At 40.5% G+C, this 21,461-nt stretch overlaps 1 protein-coding gene across 10 annotated transcripts in view; it reads right to left on the bottom strand.

Moving 5' to 3' along the window:
• Positions 1-21,461, bottom strand: part of Crebrf (CREB3 regulatory factor) — a 75,071-nt gene that overhangs the window by 45,830 nt on the left and 7,780 nt on the right. For 6 of the 10 annotated variants that reach the window (XM_076578074.1, XM_042283729.2, XM_042283728.2 and 3 more), the window contains exons 2-4: positions 6,993-7,187; positions 4,775-4,900; positions 1,401-2,487 (exon numbers count right to left, since the gene is read on the bottom strand). In XM_076578074.1, coding sequence (XP_076434189.1) covers positions 1,401-2,487; positions 4,775-4,900; positions 6,993-7,001 — 1,222 coding nt within the window. In that variant the 5' untranslated portion in view covers positions 7,002-7,187. Of the gene's footprint in view, positions 1-1,400; positions 2,557-4,774; positions 4,901-6,786; positions 6,862-6,992; positions 7,188-9,490; positions 9,634-21,461 lie in introns of all 10 variants that reach the window. The other 4 variants (XM_076578075.1, XM_076578076.1, XM_076578077.1 and 1 more) reach the window with 3 other exon arrangements.

Genomic DNA, 21,461 nt, shown 5'->3' with positions numbered 1-21,461 from the left:
AAAAATGATCCTGGCAAAGAGGAAAGATAAAGTAAACCAAAGAAAACTAAAGTAAACCAAAGGGGGAAAAAGGTATAAACCCTTTTCCTCCATTTTAAACTCGAAGTACTTTTTACTTACTTAAAAACTACCCAAATCAAACAACTTGTTGTTTCAAATGCATAAATCTAAGCACTTAAATTTAAAAAATTATTGAAAAAGAAAAAAATCTTTCATGATAAGAGAACTTTGGAAGGATGTAGCTCAATGGTAGGCTTACCTAGCATATACGAAGCCCAGGGTTTAACCCAACACTGCATCAGCCACACCCATATCCACCCACTTGTGCAAGTGCAAACACACACGCACACCTATAGGCACTGCACTACCTATGACATGGTTACTGTCCAGTTTCAGAATAATGTCAACATTCAGAGTGCCTGAAATGCTAGCAATCACCATTTTAAACAAAAGGGCTCTTTGATAACTTACAAAGTTTCATTTAAACTGGTTTTTATGCAGAATTATTAATATCAAAACTAATTTTGAAGCAAGTAACTTTTGCTAAAACTTGAAAAGCTTCACTTCTTTGTGAATTTTTAACTGTGTGCCACTTGGCCATAACACTTTTATAAATAGTGTCAACCAATAGTGGCTACAGCACAAACATGTAAATGCTAAAATGAAGCAGCTCCCCAGAGTCTGGCTTTTTTTCTCTTTCATTTATATGCACTGTACACAAAATGAAGCATCCGCCTTCATGCTCTTCAAACTGCAGCATGAACTTTCTCTTCTTTTTTTTTTCTATTTGTTTTTTAGAGACAGGGTCTCACCATGTAGTCCTGACTGGCCTGGAATCAACTATGTAGACCAGGCTGACCTCAAACTTGTAGGGATCTTCTTGCCTCTGCCTCAAGTGTTGAGATTATAGGCATGCACCACACCTGGTATAGCATATATTTTCTTCTTAAAATACAGCAAACACAAGAAAAGGCTTGCCTTCAAACTGTCACTAAGTAGGCTTTTGTTAGCTATACGCATGAGGGATATGAGCTGACATCCCTTGGTTCACTATTCTATATACACCTATCTTAGCCACAATAGAGGGGCACAAGCAAAACAGGGCACTGTATTTCAAATCTTCACTTAAGTGTTCAAGAGGGTGGCAAAGTCAGTCATTTAACAAAAAATAATTAAGAATAAGCCCTCAAAGAATCAAGATACAAATTATGACATAGGCACAAATGATCATAAGTATCAACAGCAGCTTTAAAGCTGTGTGAATAGAAAAAGATACCCTTGATGCAAATAAAGACATGAAGTTACTTAACTCCCAAACTAAAATAAAGCAACCATCCACAAAGCGTTCTATTTCAAACAGTGACTAGAAAGGTCAATTTAATAAGCTGCGAGAGTTATACCTGGTTCAGAGAACGTGTCGCTAATATCATCATCTCTGTCATCCTCATAATCCTCTTCCTCTTCTTCCTCCTCATCATTTTCAGAAAGCTCATGCTCACTGCCAAACCCTTCATCATGGTCTTCATCATCAATATCATCTTCGTCATCCTCATCGTCTTCAGGACTGCATTTGGTCGGGTATTCTCTCATGTCATCAGAGACAAAAAGAGAGTAATTGTGCTCTTCTTTTTTCTGGGATGAATCTGAAACAGAAGTGCTGGCAGAAAGGCTGCCACTCTCTGCTGTGGCAACTGACCCAGGACCACCCTGGGGCAGAGGACTAAGTAATAGTTCCTGGGTTTCTCTGAAAGGCAAAGCAGGTGTGCCATGCCCCTGACGAGGCTCCATTCCCCTTCTCTCCTGTCTCTTAGCCACAGCTCCACAGTAGCAAGTGTTCTCCTTGGCTGCATCTGTGTGTGCCTGGCTCAGCAAGGGCCGGCCCTGTTGCACAGGGTTGATCTTGACCTTTGCTTTTTTTACATAGTCTTTACATTCAACATGAAAATTTACCTTTTCATTATGATACATGTTGGTCTTCACCATGATCTGTGTGCTTGAAGTAGGTTTACCTGCTTTTTGGACACAGTCTGACGATGGGACCTCAGCCTGAAGTGTCTTTGAAGAACACACAGGGGCAGCTGCTCTACTTGAGATCTTTTTACTAGGGAATGAAGGGGGCAAGGGATTTTGTTTGACACTGAAGAGTGAATCAGGATAATAAAGGGAATCAGAAACAGACTGAGAGTCCTCACTATTAAGCTGGGCCAAGGTTGGAGTTTTACTTATGACCTCTTCATCTTGGTAAGGGCTAGAAAAGTCATCAAGACCCAGGTAATCCACTTCTTTTGTCCCCCAGATGTCACAGCTGGTTAGTTTGGTGTACTTAGTTAAGTCTTCACAGTATGTATCCCACTGTTCCCAGTTTGAGGTTAAAGCATCCTCATTATCCAGGACATCTGTGAAAGACTCCAGATTTTCAATGTCTTTGCAGTCTTCCAAAGAAAGGAAGTTGTCTCTAGGATTCTGTTGATAGTTCATCTCTCTATCCTAAGGAAGGTTTAAAACGGGAAATCACATACCATGCTTTAGGAAGAAAATATTCACCTCCATCCATACCTGCAAATATCAAAACAAATACTCTACCTCTGGTCTGTTTTAAGATAAAGTCTACTGACATGATACCTTCCCCTTACATCTATACACCTTCATTCCACTGGGCAAGAAAAAGCAGGAAAATACATTCTTTGAGAGACTAAAGTATGGGTCCAAACAAAGCCTCTGTGATCTTAGAAGCTCTCTTTAGAAATTAACTTCAAGCAAGAAACAAGTACTGAAGACCTTACCTTTATCACAGAATACCTCAACTTAAGGAAGAAATTAAATATGAAAGCAAAGAGACCAGAGAGCGCCAAAAGGTAACTGTAAAATTGTAAAACCTTGTATAGAACCTAGGTAACAATTCTTGGTATGGGAAGTCAGATATTCCTCGGTGTACTACAAAGATGTGACTTTACAATGTAGCAAAAAAGCATACATGGAGTGGTAGCACACACTATTCATCCACTCAGAAGGGAGAAACAGGACTATTGCTATGGGTTTGGGGCCAGCCTGGTTTACATAGCAAATTCCAGGCTAGCCAGGGTTACATGGTAAAACTGTCTCAAAAACAAACAAACAAACAAATAAAATGTAGTTACATTCTACAGTCATGGAAAAAGTTGAGCCCTAGTACACTAACACAAAAGGCTACTTATCATTTTTATTTTTAGAAAAAGCAAACTCCAGCTGAAGAGAAGGCTCAGTGGGTAAATAAAGGCTTGATGCCAAGCCTGACCACCTCAGTCCAACCCCTGGGACCCACATGATACAAGGAGAGAACTATCCTCAGTTATCCTCTAACCTAAACACATACACACAGACTAAATAAATGTGGGGGGAAAGCAAACTAAAGGATACAAGTATATTATCCATCCACAGTAAAAAGCATATTCAAATGTTTACATATTCATGGTATCTGCTAGCAGTAGTTACACCTTTTTGGGAAAATCGGAAGAGTAGAGGCTCAGAAAGGGAATGGATTTTCAGTTTTCCAGTGTACTTTGTTCCACTGAATTTTTAGTTTGCATTTATTTTATGTTGGACTGTGTGTGTGTCTCTGTATGTGTTCAGTAGCTTCACTTAAGTAATTTATATATACCATACCCCACTTTTATAGGAATAGAATTCAATTGTTCTTCATGAATTCACATATGTGCACTCAAATTCACAATTTTCTGCATTTCTGTGTTGTTTAAGTTACATATAATTAAAATCATATTGAGGCTAGAAAAATGGCTCAGCAGTTAAGAGTATTTACTGTTTTTCTAAAGGAACCAAGCTAGTTTCCCAGAACTGCTGTCTGAAAGCTCACAACCACTTTTAACTCCCAGCTCCAGGGAATTCTGACACCTCTGGCCTCTTTGGGCACCTTCCCTCATGTGCACAGTTAAAATATAAGTTATTTTTCCTCCCTTAGGCTAGACATGATGGCACAAGCCTTTGATCTCAGCCCTCAAGAGGCCAAAGTAGGCAGAGGTATTTGTAAGGCTTGAGGCCAGCCTAGTCTACATAGAAAGTTCCAGGCCAGCCAAAGATACAAAGTGAGAGAGATCCTGCCTTTAAAAAAAAAAAAAAGAAAAAGAAAAAGAAGAAGAAAGAGGCAGGCTGCAGAGATGGCTGCAGTTAAGAGCACTTGGTGCTCTTGCAAAGGACCTTGGTTCAGTCCCAGCACCCACATGGTGGCTCACAATCTGGCCTCTACGGGCACTGCATACATGTAGTGCAAAGTACCTCCTGACATAAAATATTTTTTCCTCTTGGAGATTTTGTGTCTACCTCAGAAACTTGGAGTAGTTTGGGGCTACTTATCTGTCTTACCATCTTTACCATGCATCTTGTGTATGTATCATTCCTTAATTTGTGAGCTAAAAAGCCCTTTAGCAGTTTAGCATATCTTATACACACAGCTTATTTTCCCACTCATGAACAACTAGACTTGAGGACAGATAACCTCTTCACATGCTACTTTATTCAATTTGGGTATCTTTCAGAAATTACTAGACTAAGTCACAAGAATTAAACCTGGCCCCCTAGTCACATCCTTTTCCTTTTCTTAAAACCTGATCTGTATGGCCCCCACAATCCTTCCTCAGCCTCTCAGGTAATGGTTTTACCTGTGTGATCCTCAATATCATGTACATTATTTTCTCTTTTCTGATATTTATAAAAAAAACCTCTACATCATCATTTTGATCCCAAATCAATTAAAAACTAAAACCAAGAAAAGGTTGCTTACCAGCTCATACATGAAATCTGGATCAGAACTGTTGGCTAAGAGATCTGTGCTCATCAGAGTCTGTTCTGAAAAGGTGTGGCTTCGAAAGGCATCCCCAAAAGGCGGGTCCATTCCGCTTACGCTGGGCTACAATAAAACCATTTTCACTTTAGGAGGTTAAAGGCAGCTTCAAGTCCAACTTACTACACATATGCCTGTCCTTATCCCAGTACATAATTTATTTCAGTAAATAATTCTGTCTCCTTTGTAGCGCACACCAAGAGCTTTAACTAGCACTGAACATGGACCTCTACAAGGAAAGCAGCCAAGATGTATAGAAAAAAAATCAGAAGAGAAATTCTTAACTTCTAAAAATTGAAGGTTGGTCACTAGAGACAGCATACAAGATTGGGCTATTTATTTTTTAAGCTATATAAACATTTCTTAAAATCCTTTCTCTAACAAGACTGTTCTAATTTTCCTGAAGTAGAGAATGTTCTCCTGTTTTCTTAGGGCTGAAGCAGTAATAAGACAGACTTAAACTATATTCCTGAGTCCAATGTCTTACTACCCCAAACAAAGATAATTTTGGTATGTTTTTATAATTTTATTTTGGGGGTGAGAGAGACATGTGGAGGTCAGAGGATAACCTGCTGAAGTCAGTTCTCTCTTTTTATCATGTGGGACTAGGAGACTGAACTCAAGCCAATCAGGCTCCCCGGCAAGAGCCTTTAACCCATTAGCCACCTTGCCAGCCCCATTTAGGTATCTTCAGTCCAACCAACAGGAACAATGTAATAGCCTCCAAACTTTCTAAGACACAGCTGGAGATGTGGGCTTCATCTCCTGGTTTCTCTCTCTCCTTTTTACATTTCATCATCTATCCAAACCACTTCAGCCGTACACCCCTGGCTCAAATAAAAGAAAAGCCACACTCTGAACTCGAACTGCAATAAAGAAAGTGAGAAAGACTAGAAACATTCTTACTCTCCCACGAGGTGGTGCAGCAGAGTTTTTTTTTATAAGGCAGTAGCAGTCTATGCACCTACTTTCTCCTTACACACCTCCCACCTGACCTGCCTTTTCTGTGTTCCCCTAGGTACTTCCATATCAGCTGGTTTGCTTTGCTTTAGTTTCCCCAGACCTTCCAAAACATTGGGGTCCTTCTTCCTTAAAAAATTCGTTTAAGAAAACAAGTTTTAGAGCCCTAAATCAAGTAGTCAATAAACAGCAAACCATACCTTGTTTGGACACAAACTCTAAAAAGGGACATGTGGTCCTTCTGTCACAGACCTTGGGATGGACGCCGCCTCTGGACACTGGCCTCTGGTCTTTTAAGTATCAGTTACCAAGTCCTTTCTCTAGACTCTGCTGCAAAGTCACCAAACCATCCTAACAATTTTTTTTTAATATCTGTGCCCAAGGGCTAGTCCTGTACAGGGCCTCCGTGGAGTCCTAACTGCTCAGTATTTCTAGATTTCTTTCCAGCACTCAAACTGGGGGTGGGGGGTGAAAATTAACCATAAAAAGGGACAGGGGAAAGTTTGGATAAGAAGAATAAGCTTCCAGTTTTTATTTCACTGATTGCCTCAAACTCAAAAGGAGACCAATTAAAAGGAGTTGTCTCAGCCTGGTGTGGAACTGTGTGCCTATGATTCCAGCATTTTCAGGGCCAAAGCAGGAAGGCTGCTAAACTGAAGCCAGTTTCACAGTAAGACCAGGTCAAGAGACAGAAAGATCTACACACACACACACACACACACACACACACACACACACACACACACACACACGAGAAAGGAGGAAGGGGAGAGGAGGAAGAGAATGAGAATATATACCACTCTTGGATATATGTGTATGCTTCCATGTGTGAGACAGAATCACTGCTTCTGAACTGTTGTAAATGGAAAGGAAGAATTGGGAAGGAAATACAAGAATATCAAAAATGGGATTTGGGTGGCAGATTAAATTTCTAGGTAATTCATTTTGTTCTCATAAAGAGAGCAGATTTAGCAACTAACCTACTTACTCACCATGCTCCTTGTGTCAAGCTCATTGAAATCTTCAAGGCTACAGCAAACGAGGAACAGGAGAGCATGTACTCACATCTAGGTGAGGACAGAAATAAGCTGTCTTTGAAGCTAGTGTGTCAAGCTGTGTTAAGATGCAGAAAGGGCAACACTGTGCCCTTTCTACCACACAGAAAATCAAATCGCACACTACTCCACATGTCATTTACCTGAGGCATTTCCAAGCCCAGATCCTGTGAGTCCAATTCCAAACTTCTTCTTTTTCTTGTTTGTAAATTCCTTTCCAGCTTTACTTTTAATTCCAAGATCAAAGATGATTTTCACAATAAACAGCAGGTTTTCCCAGAATGCCTTCAGTTCAATTGCTTGGGTCACCACTTTTTTAAAAAAATAATTTTGTAGTTCTGTCAAATAACAGAAAGTAATTTCACTGAGCTCCATTGAAAACAAGTTGACCTTTCAAAAGAACATTAATAAAGAACACTATGCTTTAAATAAGTCTCATAGTTGAATTTTCAAGAATTTAGTCACTTTCTACTATCTACTATTCTGAAATATACCCTTTAACATTGTTTATTTCTGAAATAAGGTTGGTCAATAATCAATTAGCAGCTGAACAATGGCATACACTTGTAATCCCAGCATTCTGGAGATGAGACAGGAAGATCACAAGGTTGGGCTACCCTGAGCTACCAAGGTTTTAGGTCAGTCCAGGCTACTCAGAAAGACTCTGTATCAAATAAGCAAGCAACTAAATAAATAACTCTGTAACACTCTTAAATACACTTTAAAGCCTGGCGTCGGTGCTGCACACCTTTAATCCCAGCACTGAGGAGGCAGAGGCAGGTGGATCTCTGTGAGTTTGAGGCCAGCCTGGTCTACAGAGCGAGACCCAGGAAAGGCACAAAGCTACACAGAGAAACCCTGTCTCGAAAAACAAAAACTTTAATATATCCTTATCTTTTCTGTAATTTGGGAGATATTTTTAAAGTTAAGCCCTCATTGCCTTTATCATCTTGTGAAGAAACCCATCTTAACATTTTACTATAATGACTGTGAAAGTGATCTACAGTTTATATCTCTTGTAACTCTAAAACTGTTATGAATAAACAAGAGAATTAAACATCACATCTGTAAGTTCATGAACATTATCTTTGACTTATACATAAAAGCTTCCCTTTAAGCTGGGCAATGGTGGCACACGCCTTTAATCCCAGCACTCCGGAGGCAGAGCCAGGTGGATATCTGTGAGTTCAAGGCCAACTTAGTCTACAGAGTGAGATCCAGGACAGGCACCAAAACTACACAGAGAAAACCCTGTCTCAAAAAACCAAATAAATTTTTTTTAAAAAGCTGCCCTTTAAAAATTACTGTTCTAGGCTTCAAGGAGCTCTCTAGTTACTACCCAGCCTAGTGCCCCCATGAAGTAAGTATACTCAAACTATTGCTCCAAAGAAAGAAAAAGTTACTCCATTGTTAATGGCTTGTATGTGGTAAAAGGGACAAGAACTACTTTGCACAGTATTTCCAAGGGTTGGTTAAAGCTGACCAAAATCATCTGGCACGGGATCTTGAAGAGGTGGATGTTTTCTTTCCTTGCTTATGAAGACTTTAATGGAGAGAAAAGAAAAGCTACATTCACCTTCATCCTCTCCAAAAAGTAATTCTCCAAGTATGATCCTAGAACTATCAACATCAACCTGCATGCATTAGAAATGCAGAATCACGGGCCTTAACCTTACCACTAGAACATAAACTGAAGGGGTGGAGCTCATCAGTGCACTTTCATATGCCTTCCTGGTCTCCCTAGGTTAAGAATTAGTGTCCTGGTCTTGCTCTCATTCAGTTCAAACATAATGTCACTTCTTAAAAAAAAAAAAAAAGGTATCATTCCTTCAACAGAACTGCCTTCTGCAGTTCTCACAATCAGGAGATTAGAGGACAAGAGTGATACACTGTTCAAAGACTGATTGCCTCAACAAGTGAGAGTGGAGGAGGACACTAACTGTTCTACTTAATTAGGCTAATTAACTGATAGCCATTTGTAGATCCTGGATGTCTGCTGGCCCTTCCATAGCTGGCTCTCACTCCTACTTATACTGGTCCAGCTGAGGAAACACTTGCAACGTCTACCGAAGGCCCAGAAACAGTCAACCATGCCTCTCAGTCCAGTCAACAGTCTAAGGCAGCAGTTCTCAATCTGTGGGTCACAACTCCTTTGCCTTTGGCAAATCCCTATATCCATAAATACTGACACTATGATTCATAAAAGTAGCAAAATTACAGTTATGAAGTAGTACTAAAAATAATTTTATGGTTTGGGGGTCACTACAACATGAGGAACTGTATTAAAGGGTCGCAGCATTGAGAACGTTGAGAACCACTGGTCTAAAAAGGTAAAAGATTATGCACACACCTGACAGACAAGCTTTTGCTCAGGTAACCTGATGAAACCCTACAGGTATGCAGCAGCCTATTCCTACTCTTGCTCTGATTCCTGTGAAAAGAAAACCATGTCATCTTTTCTAAACCTATTATTTAGCAATTCCTTCATGCCATGCCATTCAACTAAATGGACTAGTAAAATCTTGGCAGTCTACATAACCTGACTATGGGGCTGTTACTTTCTAAAACCTGAAATTTACTGTTACAAGCACCAAGGTTTGAAACTGTGGGAAGAATGACATCCTAGTCAATGCATACTTACTGGTATCTACTAATGATGCTACCCTAATAGCCTGGTCTAGCAGAGAAGCCAGAAAAGGGCAGGCTCTGTTAGTCACAGTTTTCACTTGCACATTACACAGCACTGGGTGATGATAACAATTTTAGGTCTCAGTTTTGTCATTTCTAAAGGGGGGAAAAATGAAAAGGAAAGGAAAGAAAAAGAAAACACATAATTGGTACAATGTCATGTCTGTAATGCCAGCTACCCAGAAAGCCTAAAGCAGAGGCCAGCTTGGGAGACATACACAGCAACAGACTCTAGCTCAGAGGGAGGGAAGAAAAGAAGGAGGAAGAAAAGGCAATGGAATGCATGACATAAAAGCAGAAGGGGGGGTATTTAGATGTAGGAATGGAATAGAACACTGGGACAAATGGATAAAAATAAAGTATAATTACACATATATACAAAAGTGGTTTAATGAAACTCATTTCTTTGTAAGTGAACTTTAAAGACTAATTAAAGGGCTGACCAGATAGTTCAGTGGGCAAAGACACTTGCTTCTCAAGCCTGAGTTGCATCCCCAGAACCCATATAAGGTGGAGGGAGAGAAATGAATCCAAAAAAGTTGTCCTCCAACATCCACATGTATTCCTTGGAGCATGTGCATATGAGTGCAAACACACACACAAGCAAGCAAACACACACACACACACACACACACACACAGTAAGAAATGTTTTAAAAATTGAAAGCCAAGAATAGAGCATGGTGCACAAAGCTTTAATATCAACTCTGAGGAGACAGAGGTAGGCAGATCTCTTTGAGTTCAAAGCCGGCCTATCTACATAGTGAGTTCCAGGCCTGCCAAGGCTACACAGCCAGACCTTGTCTTAAAATAAAATTATGGCTTATCTATTACATCTGCAATGCAGGTTATTTTTCCTTAATTATGTAACAAGGGTGGAAGATTATATAGCAATTATCATCACACAGTATCTCCCACAATGAGACAGGGCTCTAAAAACTGTATCATCTAATGAGTAGCACATACAAATAGGGCATTAGTATCTGTTGAGTATCAAAAAAGCCCAGTTACTTAGAGATAGAATAACACTAAGGAGGAAGGTCTAACAACTTGCACTCAGGGAACCTTTATACTTTATTGACCTCAAAAAATTTATATTTTGCTCAAATTTTTTTATACAAAAGCAAGGGTCGTAATTCCCCAAAGTGTGATTAAGGAATCCTTGTGACAAGGAGTAGTCACTCAACCAAAGGACTGTTAGGGTTTGGAAAACACTAACAAAACCACAATTCATTATTGCTGAATTTTAAGGAGCTGCTGTGCACTGTAAATCTCAAGAGCCGAACACAGCACATGCCATTTCCCAAAGTTGTTCATTAAATCTTCCTCCCTGCCCCAAAGATTGCTTTTTCCAGATAAAAGGCAAACAAAGAAGTGGTTGAAGTTTCCCAGTCAATCCTTTTGCTCACAGCACTGGCTCACCAGTTTTGAGGCAAGTTGTGTGCATTTAACAGGGGAGACAAAACTGGACCATCAGCATATTTGCCAATAGAGTTTCTGTACCCGGGCTTTTAAAAAAAATATTCAGCAACATTTTCTAGGTATCATAATCAATTATGCACTAGAAGTCAGCTCTGTGAGGCAGGAAGGTGGGATCAGTAAATGATGAGCAGCAACAGTACCTGAAGAAAAAGATTATCTCCAATTTCTTTAACAGCCCTGCCAGGTCTTGCTGTCAGGTTTTTGGTTCTCTGAACACATGCTAAGGCTTACTATGCATGTCAGACAGGGCAACAGATAATGACAGTACACACAGTCAAAAGACAGCTTACAAAAGCTCATCCCTAGCTCCATGCAAACCATTCATCATAAATGACTTCAAAAGCAAAACCTAAGAATTGACTGAGGAGCTCCAAGCCCCTCTGCCCCTGAAAGTTTTGGCTTACTTCCTAGTCACATCAAGAAACATAGAAGCCTCTTTATAGACTAATTGAACCATGGTAGCTCATGCCAACAATCCTAGCACATGGGTAGCTGAAGCAGGGGGATCACTGCTCAAGTTCCAGGCTAATCTGGGCTATATAATAAATCAGTCTCAGTCTATCTCTCAACATAAAAAAGGAAAGAAACTGGCTGGGCAGTGGTGGTGCATACCTTTAATCCCAGCCCTTGGGGGCAGAGCTAGATGGATCTCTGTGAGTTGGAGGCCAGCCTAGTCTACAGAGCGAGATCCAGGACAGGCACCAAAACTACACAGAGAAATCCTGTCTTGAAACTCCCCCTCTCCCCCCCCCAAAAGGAAGAAACATACACACACAACCCTCTTTATAAATGAAGTATCCTATGAATAAGTAAGCAGATACTACACATGACAGTCAGAATCCCTTTTTATTGCAGTAGTTTGGGCCACTCACTCCTTTTAGTAACTTGAAAATAGCTCCGCACAGTAGTAAACTGCCTTCTGAGTCATCCAACATCACCAGAGCAAAGTTTAAAATTTTTGACACACCCAATGGAATAGCTATTATCTAAAAAATGTTGAAGAGGACAGGAATAATCAGAACCCTCATGAACTGCTGGTAGAGATGTAAAATAGTACAGATAGTAAGGGAGAGCCTGGCAGTTTCTCAGTAAGTTAAAGGATTATCACATGATCCGGCGACTCTATTCCTGACTTAAAACATCCACATTCATAGCAGCATTAAACACAATAGCCAAGAGTTGGAAACAACTGAAATAGCCATCCATGTATACACAACAGAATAAGAATGAATGCAGTTCTAACGGACATTACAACAAACCTTGAAAACATTATGTTAAGTGAAATAAGTCTGATATATAAAAGGATGACTTATGATTCCACTGACATTAAGTGCCTAGAACAGAGAAATTTCATAAAGACAGAAAGTAGAACAGAGGTTACGAGGCACTGACTGGGAGTTGCAATTTAATGGACATTGTTTCTGTTCGAGATGGCTAAATGTTTGGAAACAGTTAGTGGTGATGGCTACACAACACTGTTAATGTACACACTTAAACATGGTAAAATGGTACCAGGAATGCTGGCTCATGCCTGCAATCCTAAAACTCATGAGGCTGAGGCAGGAGGATTGCCACAAGTTTGAGGTGAGCCTTGACTACACAGCAAGTAACAGACCAGTCAGAATCACACAGTGAGAACCCATAACAAACAAAAATCAAATGCTTTCATATATATTTTATGTTTCTAAACTGTTGCTTTTTAATTAAAATTTTACTGTAAAGGACATGCAAATAAAAGCTATCACAAAGCAAGATTAGATAGACCCAGAGTCCATCCATCTCAATGAACTTCTAAAGTTAGAGTAGCCACGCTGAAGCTGTGAGGTTACTTTGGATTTACACTTTCACAATCCATTATATTTTTATATGCTAATCTCTCTCTCTCTCTCTCTCTCTCTCTCTCTCTCTCTCTCCACACACACACACACACACACACACACACACACACACACACACACACACATCCACTGACAAAGTTAAAATTAGAAAGACAATTAACTTTATATCTTTTTTCATAAATCATGTGTCCATTACTTAAATTCCATCCTTTCTCATCACCTCATCACATATTTGCCCTTTCTTGATCTCCTTTCTACATGTTATACTTTACTCATATGTACATTATGTGTATATGCACACACATGCACATTATAGGCTAGGAACTACATGAGAAACATAAAGATCAAAAGGTCATTAGAGTAGCCCAAACAGCACTGAGCCACTGTGATCCTTCTGCACTCCTGCCCCATAAACCCCTCTACTGTACAGTCAATTCAAGTCTTCTATTAGCGTCACAGAGTTTTAAAAATGTAAGGGCTGCCGGGCGGTGGTGGCGCACGCCTTTAATCCCAGCACTCGGGAGGCAGAGCCAGGCGGATCTCTGTGAGTTCGAGGCCAGCCTGGGCTACCAAGTGAGTCCCAGGAAAGGCGCAAAGCTACACAGAGAAACCCTGTCTCGAAAAACCAAAAAAAAAAAAAAAAAAAAAAAAAAATGTAAGGGCTGAAATATAAGTTGCAAAACTAGGTTTGCAACCAAAAATTAAATAAGAAGAATGAAAGTCACGTTCTGCTGAAAGTTCTGAGGACCTAAGAGTATCTAAGTTTCAAAAATGCTCTCTCTTGGGGCTGGAGACATGGCTCACTGGTTAAGGGCACTTGTTATTACACAGGTTCAATTCTCAGCATCATCCCTCACTTGACATCTGTGGGCATCAGGCACACATACCGCGGACCTACATACATGTAGGCAAAACACTCATACACATAAAATAAAATAATCTTTAAAAAAAAGTGATCTCTCTCTTTGAACTGAGGTCTTAAAGACACAAGACTTCTCATACTTTTGTTCAATTCCTTTGGAAGACTGGGCAAAAAAAAAAAGCCCCTTTAACCAATAGGGAAGACACTAGCACACCTCTCTAAATTAATCTAAGTTAGATGGAAAGACTACTTATTTCTCAAAACTATTGACTAGAAGACATTAGGGGCCCTCTGTCAGATGTGGAGTTGGTGAAGATCTTTTTCTGATCTCCAGAATATATAAAGAACTCAAGAAACTAGACATCATAATACCTAACAGTCCAATTAAAAAATGGGCTACAGAGCTAAACAGAGAATTCTCAACAGAAGAATTTCAAATGGCCGAAAGGCATTTAAGGAATTGCTCAACATCCTTAGTCATCAGGGAAATGCAAATCAAAAACAACTATAAGATACCATCTTACACCCATCAGAATGGCTAAGACCAAGACAGCTTATGTTGGAGAGGATGTGAAGCAGGGGGAACACTCCTTTTGCTGTTGGTGGGAATGCAAACTTGTACAGCCACTTTGGAAATCAGTATGGTGGTTTCTCAGAAAATGGGGAGTCAATCTTCCTCAAGATCCAGCTATACCACTCTTGGGCATATACCCAAGGAATGCTCATCATACTACAAGGACACATGCTCAACTAAGTTCATAGCAGCATTATTTGTAATAGCCAGAACCTGGAAACAACCTAGATGCCCCTCAACTGAAGAATGAATAAAGAAAATGTGGTACATGGGGCTGGAGAGATGGCTCAGAGGTTAAGAGCACTGGCTGTTCTTCCAGAGGTTTTGAGTTCAATTCCCAGCAACCACATGGTGGCTCACAACCATCTGTAATGAGATCTGGTGCCCTCTTCTGGCCTGAAGGGACACATGCAAGCGAACACTGTAAACAGAATAAATAAATAAATCTTAAAAAAAAAAAAAAAGAAAAAAAGAAAATGTGGTACGTATACACAATGGAGTACTACTCAGCAGAGGAAAACAATGACATCATGAGGTTTGCAAGTAAATGGATGGAACTAGAAAATGAGTGAGGTAACCTAGACTCAGAAGGACAGACATGGTATGTACTCACTCATAAGTGGATACTAGATGTAAAGCAAAATAACCAGACTGCAACCCAAAGCTCCAGGGAGGCTAGCTAGTAAGGAGGACCCTAGGAAGGACTCATGGATTGCCCAGCAATGGAGAAATGGATGAGATCTGCATGAGCAAACTGGGGGTAAGGGGGGGGTAATGGAGGGCAAGGGACGGGGGATGAGAGCTTAGGGGAGCAGGAGGTTCGAGCTGGAATGGGAAGAGTAGGAGAGCAAGGAAAGAGATAACCATGATAAGTGAAGACACCATGGGAACAGGGAGGTCCCCAGGAACCCACGAGGATGACTCCACCATAGACTACTGGCAATAGTCGAAAGGGTGCCTGAGCTGACCTACTCTGGTGATCAGATGGCTGAATACCCTAACTGTCATCACAGAACTCTCATGCAAAGACTGATGGAAACAGATGCAGAGATCCATAGCCAGGTCCCAGGCGGAACTCCAGAAGTCCAATTGATGATAGAGAGGAGGGATTCTATGAGTAAGAGATATCAAGACCATGACTGGAAGCAGTACAGAGACAACTAGTCAAACTAATGGAAACACATGAACAATAGCTGAGGAGCCCCCATGGTACTGGACTAGGCCCTCTGGATAAGCAAGACAGTTGTTTAGCTTGAACTGTTTAGGGGGCCCCCAGGCAGTGGGATCAGAACCTGCCCCTTATGCATGAGCCAGCTTTTTGGAGCCTAGTGCCTATGGTAAGACACCTTGCACAGCCTTGGTGCAGGGAGGAGGGGCTTGGACCTGCCTCAGCTGAATGTACCAGGCTCTGCTGACTCCCCATGGGAGACCTTGCCTTGGAGGAGGTGGGAATGGGGGGTGCGATGAGGGGGAAGGCTAGGGGGCAGGAAGAGGGAGGAGAGGAGAATCTGTGGTTAGTATGTAAAATGAATAGAAAATCTCTTAATTAAAAAAAAAGACATTAGGGGCATTCTTTAGCCTGGGTTTATGCATTTAAATTGTTCCAGAGGATAGGGCCATGGAAAAATTCTTGACAGAAGCAGAGAATGTTTTTCTAACTCAGCTACTCTTAGTAATCATTATGGGCAAAATATTCACCTTATATTTGTACTGCTGTTTACAGATTCAAAGCACAAGATAGACTCTGGAGATTTAACAGGAGTCAGTGTTTTTGTAAAATTATCCAAATTCATCATTGTCCCTCTGCCATCTATTTTACACTAATTTAAAAAAAAAATACAACACTTCAGCAAAAGGAAGAGATCTGCCTAAGGTCATTAACTAAATGATGTCTCTCAACAAACCAACCACCATAGACGCTCTACACTCAACCCCAAATTTCCTTCAGCTTCCGAATATGCATGCATGTACCTACTATCTTCAGCTAGGGTATCTGTGCTAACTGTGCTAACACCCTACCACCTCACAGACACTATGCCAGCAACTCCATTCAAATGTTGCTACTCCAAAATAGAACCATCTCTCTCTGACAGTCAGATGTGGAGGACTGATCTCAGATTCAACTCTTCCCTAACCATTTTATTAATTTATGCTGTGGATTTTATTATTAGTAAAGATATACCAACCACTTACCTAACACTGCACACAAAATATGCCTTTTTAACCTCACTACCCTGAATCATTCTAACATTTGCCTATACATTCCTCTCTCTAGGTCTTAGGCTTCACTTTTTTTTTTGTTGTTGTTGTTGTTGTTATTTTAAGACATGGTTTCATTGTGTAGTCCTGACTGGCCTGGAACTCACTATGTTGATCAGGCTGGCCAACTCACAGAGATCCTCCTGCCTCTGCCTCTCTGGGACTATAGGCATATGATTCCACACCCAGCCCTATTTCCCTAAAGAAACTCAGGCTGGCCTTGAACTCAATCCTTCAGCCTGTGGCAGTTGAATGCTAGAATTACACCTAGCATGAAGCCCCATTTTGAAGTTATTCTCCCTTGCCTGCCAGACCTTCGTACCGTACCCCTAAATCTTCTGTAATGTCTAAAATATTCAAGATAACAAGTGAAACAATCTTCCCAACCCTATCTTCCACTTTAAGTAATCAAACTGATCTTACCAGTTCCCTGGCACCCTCCAGGTGCTTACAACAAATTTCACTCCCCTAAGGCTCTCCAACAGTGAGACTTTGGCTTGTGTATTTTTGCTCACGTTTTCCTTCTTCCTTGCTTTCACTGACAGTGATGTCTCTGAGACTAATCATCATATTCCTTTGTCTATTTCACTATAGTTCTAAAACTAATGCTTTTTGTGGGACAGAATTGGGCAGCTTGGCTGACAATGAATGAAAAATCTCTGAAGACCACAGATCCTTAGGGACTATGAGTCAGAAGTAAAGCACTCTTCGTACTCAATGAGGTCATTAGAAAGAAGTCTGACATTCAATACTTACTTACCAAGCACAGCACTCCATGTGTGCCAAGTATCTTACAACAGCTTCCTAATTTGTCTTAAAAACACTAATATCAGATAGTTAAAAGTATTAAAAGTTGAACTCTTTTTTTATTTCCCAGAAAACTCTGTATGAATTTGAGTTGATTTTAGAGACCTACAATAATTCTTGTTTAGGGAGGAGAGGATAAAGGAATACAATTTAAAATATAAATAAGATAAGTAAAGGTCTATACCTTTAATCCCAGCACTCAGGAGGCAGAAGCAGGTGGATCTTTGTGAGTCTGAGGCCAGCCTGGTCTACAAAGTGAGTTCCAGGACAGCCAGGACTAACATAGAGAAACCCTGTCTCAGAAAAAAACAAACAAACAAACAAAAAACCCAAAAAAAACAACTCATCCAGGCTTTGAACTGACATAAATGTCATTTATTCAAATGTTTAAAAGAATCCATCTCCCTTAACAGTTTTCTCAATTGTTCCACAGAAATCTATAAAACACAAGAAGAGAAACAGTATGATTAGGAGCAGCAGCTTGAAACCCCACACTTGCTGGTGCAAGCTGCAATGAATACAGAGTATGCACCAAGATCAGGAAACTCTTGAAGGTACCCTCCCAACTCTAGTACTCCTGTCCTCAGAAACTGAGGCTGCTCTTCAAAACTCACTGTGCCCTTCTGTCTGGGATTTCACACCTCTTCAATGATGCAACAGGCTGTATCATAAGCATGACACTAAGGAACAAGGTCAGTAACAGGTTATAGACACAAGGCTAGAGGAACTATGGAGTGAAATTTGTAGACACCTCTCTTCAACTCAAACACAAAAGCTAAGTGTTGTTTTAGCTTATTGCCCAGAAAGACTTCTATGAGAAGGAGATTCTAATACTCTGCTTATGATGGACATAATGACCTGGCAGTATTGGCGCACACCTTTAATCTCAGCACTTAGGAGGCAGAGGCAGGTGGATCTCTGGGAGTTCGAGGCCAGCCTGTGTACAGAGTGAGTTCTAGGACAGCCAAGGCTGTTACACGAAGAAATCCTGTCTTGAAAAAGCATGTGCATGCACGTGTACACACACACACACACAAAGATGGACATAGTAGCCTAAACTTGCCATTCCAGCACTAGGGAGAAGCAGATGCAGAGGCAGCAGCATGATGATTTGAAGCCATCTTAGATTACTACTGAGTTTCACTGTCTGGCTTAACAAAACAGTCTGGGCCTCTACCAGAGGCCTGTGTCTGGGTTCCAGAATCCACGTTGAGTGGTTCACAATTGCCTATAACTTCAGCTCCAGGGAATCCAACAGCCTCTTTTGTCCTTCATCAAACCCACACACAGATAAAATACACACACAGGTAAAAATAAATCTGCAGAAAAAAAAATGGGCCAGTGAGGTGGTTCAGTGGTCATCTGTTCTTATAGAGGACCTGAGTTTGGTTCCCAGAACCCATGTCAGAAACCTTACAACCACTTCTAACTCCAGCTACAGCAGTTCCCATCCCATCTTCTGTGCCTCATGTATGGGCACATGGCACATATATGATACACACGCATGCACACACATGTACACAGAGACACATATACATTTTTTAGACCCTAAAACAACAGCAACAACAAAATCTAGAAATAGTGACTCAAGCCTATCCCAAAGCTCATGAGGCTGAGGCAGAAGTACTGCTCAAAGTTGAAAGTTAGTCTTACACAGTAAGTTCTGGGACTAAAAACTAAAACAAAGCAAAGCTCAAACAAAGACAACCCTAAGAACTACCACACAAAAGGTTTTTTTTCTTTTTGGTTTTTTAAATCAGGGTCTCTCTACCCACTATGTAGAACAGTCTGGCCCAGTCTTTCCCCTTTGTATAATTTTTCTTCTTGTTGCTGTTCTTTTTTCAAAACATAGCCTCACTATTACATAGCCCAATCTGGCCTCAAACTAATGATCCTTCTGCTTCAGCCTCCAAAATGTTGTGATTACAGACAAGCACCACTATGTGAGGAAAGGGTTCTATTTCTTAAGTAAATATTAGGAATATCATTCCAGACACTTACTTGCCCTTTTATGTAAGAATTGCTCTCTTACTTTGTAGGGATATTGTGATTCTGTGATTCAAGTGTATAGCCAGAATACAAAATAGGCAATCAATAAATGCAGGCAATTTCTTCAGATTCCTTCTTTGGTATTTAATCAAGTTCCTGGGATTCTGCTGTTATAAAGATATAAACCCAAACCGAGTTCAAAATCTAATTCCCAAACTTATCACAAAAACTCAGCTGCCTGGAATTAAAGTGAGTAAGGGGTACTCAGAGCTGAGACTGGTGGCACAGGCGTACAAGTCCACCTTCTAGGGCAGAAGTTCTCAACATGTGGGTTATGACCCCTTTAGAGGTCTTAAGGGCCCTTTCGAAGGGATGGAATAGCAGATATTCTGCATATCAGGTATTTATATTACGATTCATATCAGTAGCAGAATTAGTTATGAAGTAGCAATGAGAGTAATTTTATGGTTGGGGTATTAAAAGGTCGAAGCATTAGGAAGGTTGAGAAAGAAACACTGTTCTAGGGGATGGGTAAAGGAGAACTGCAACTTCAAGTTCAGCTTAGGCACTCAAACCAGGTATCTCTCAAAAAGTTTAACAAAGGGGCTCAGGGTATATATAACTCAGTAGCAGAGCACTTGCTAGCATGTAGGAGACACAGGTGCATTCCCAGTTTGCAAAAGATATAATAAAATACATTTCCTCAGGCCATTCAAGGTTATTTACCACTCTTGTCTCAGCTTTCTGAGGGTCACTGTGAATTATGCTGGCTAAATCAGCAAAACGAGCTCGGGATTCACAAAACAGTTCACAAACCTACCAGCTAATCATTTCTGTAATATCAAAGAATTAGCATGGAGATTACAAAGGAAAAGAGCCTCTTCACTATTTTTTTTTTTTTTTTGGTTTTTTCGAGACAGGGTTTCTCTGTGTAGCTTTGCGCCTTTCCTGGAGCTCACTTGGTAGCCCAGGCTGGCCTCGAACTCACAAAGATCCGCCTGGCTCTGCCTCCCGAGTGCTGGGATTAAAGGCGTGCGCCACCACGCCCGGCTTCCTCTTCACTATTATTACTGCTTCACAACTGCACAAGTCCTAACTTTTTCTTATAGTTAACACCGGCTTCACCACAGATTCTGGGCAACTCGAATCTATAATACTTAAAATAGTTTCTAATAAATGGAAAGTTTGATCTATGCCATACTTATCTCTAAAAGGGTCCAAATAAACCAAAGAAGTGAAACAGACTATTCCAACTGTCAAGAAAACATAGCACTGAACAGAATCAGCAGTTAGCCAAGAAAAAAAAACATAGAATAACCAGAACCCGGTCCCAATCATCCTTCAAGCAGGTACTCAATACTCGTAATATCTCTACAACCAGAAGAATAAAATCTATTTTTAGTAATTTGTTAGTTCTAAACTTGAAGATCTGGCATCAGCAGGATGGCTCAGCAGGTAAAGGCACCTATCACCAAACCTCACCACCTGAGTTCTACCCCTAGAACCTACATGTTGTCGTCTTACCTCCAGACATGTGCCAAAATGAGCTCATGCAAATAAAATAAATAAAATGTTAACTTTTGGATTTGGAAAATAAGCAAGTTATTATGCTCAGCTATTTAAAAGGGGGAGGGGGTGACCTAACTAATGCATTCTACCAAAAGAAAGTACATTTCAAAGCAGAAGACTGGGCTGAAGATGTAGCTCAGTGGGAATGTAGCTCTGCTGGCAGACTGCTTGCACAGCATACATAAAACCCAAATAAACCAGACATGGCAGTGCACGCCTGTAATCCCAGCACTAAGGAGATACAGGCAGGAGGAGTTCCAGGTTCAGCCTCAACTACATCGTGAGTTCAAAGATGGCCTAATGCATGTGAGACCCTTTCTGGAAAAGAAAGAAAAATGAAAGCAGAAGTCAAAGTTTGAAAGTAGAAATCTCAAAATGGACCATAGCCAGATTTCAATTCCTACAGAACACTTCTATTTAGCTCCCATTCAAGGGTTGTTTGGTTTTGGAGGGGTTTTTGTTTGGTTGGTTGGTTGGTTGTTTTTTTTTTTTTTTTTTTTTTTTAACATTTTAAAAATTTACCTGCCAGCACTTAATTTGGAAAT

The sequence above is a fragment of the Peromyscus maniculatus genome, chromosome 8, assembly GCF_049852395.1.
Source record: "Peromyscus maniculatus bairdii isolate BWxNUB_F1_BW_parent chromosome 8, HU_Pman_BW_mat_3.1, whole genome shotgun sequence".
Taxonomy (NCBI): Eukaryota; Metazoa; Chordata; class Mammalia; order Rodentia; family Cricetidae; genus Peromyscus; species Peromyscus maniculatus.
Note: the sequence above shows the minus strand (reverse complement) of the source record. Positions and strands in the feature narration are given on the sequence as shown.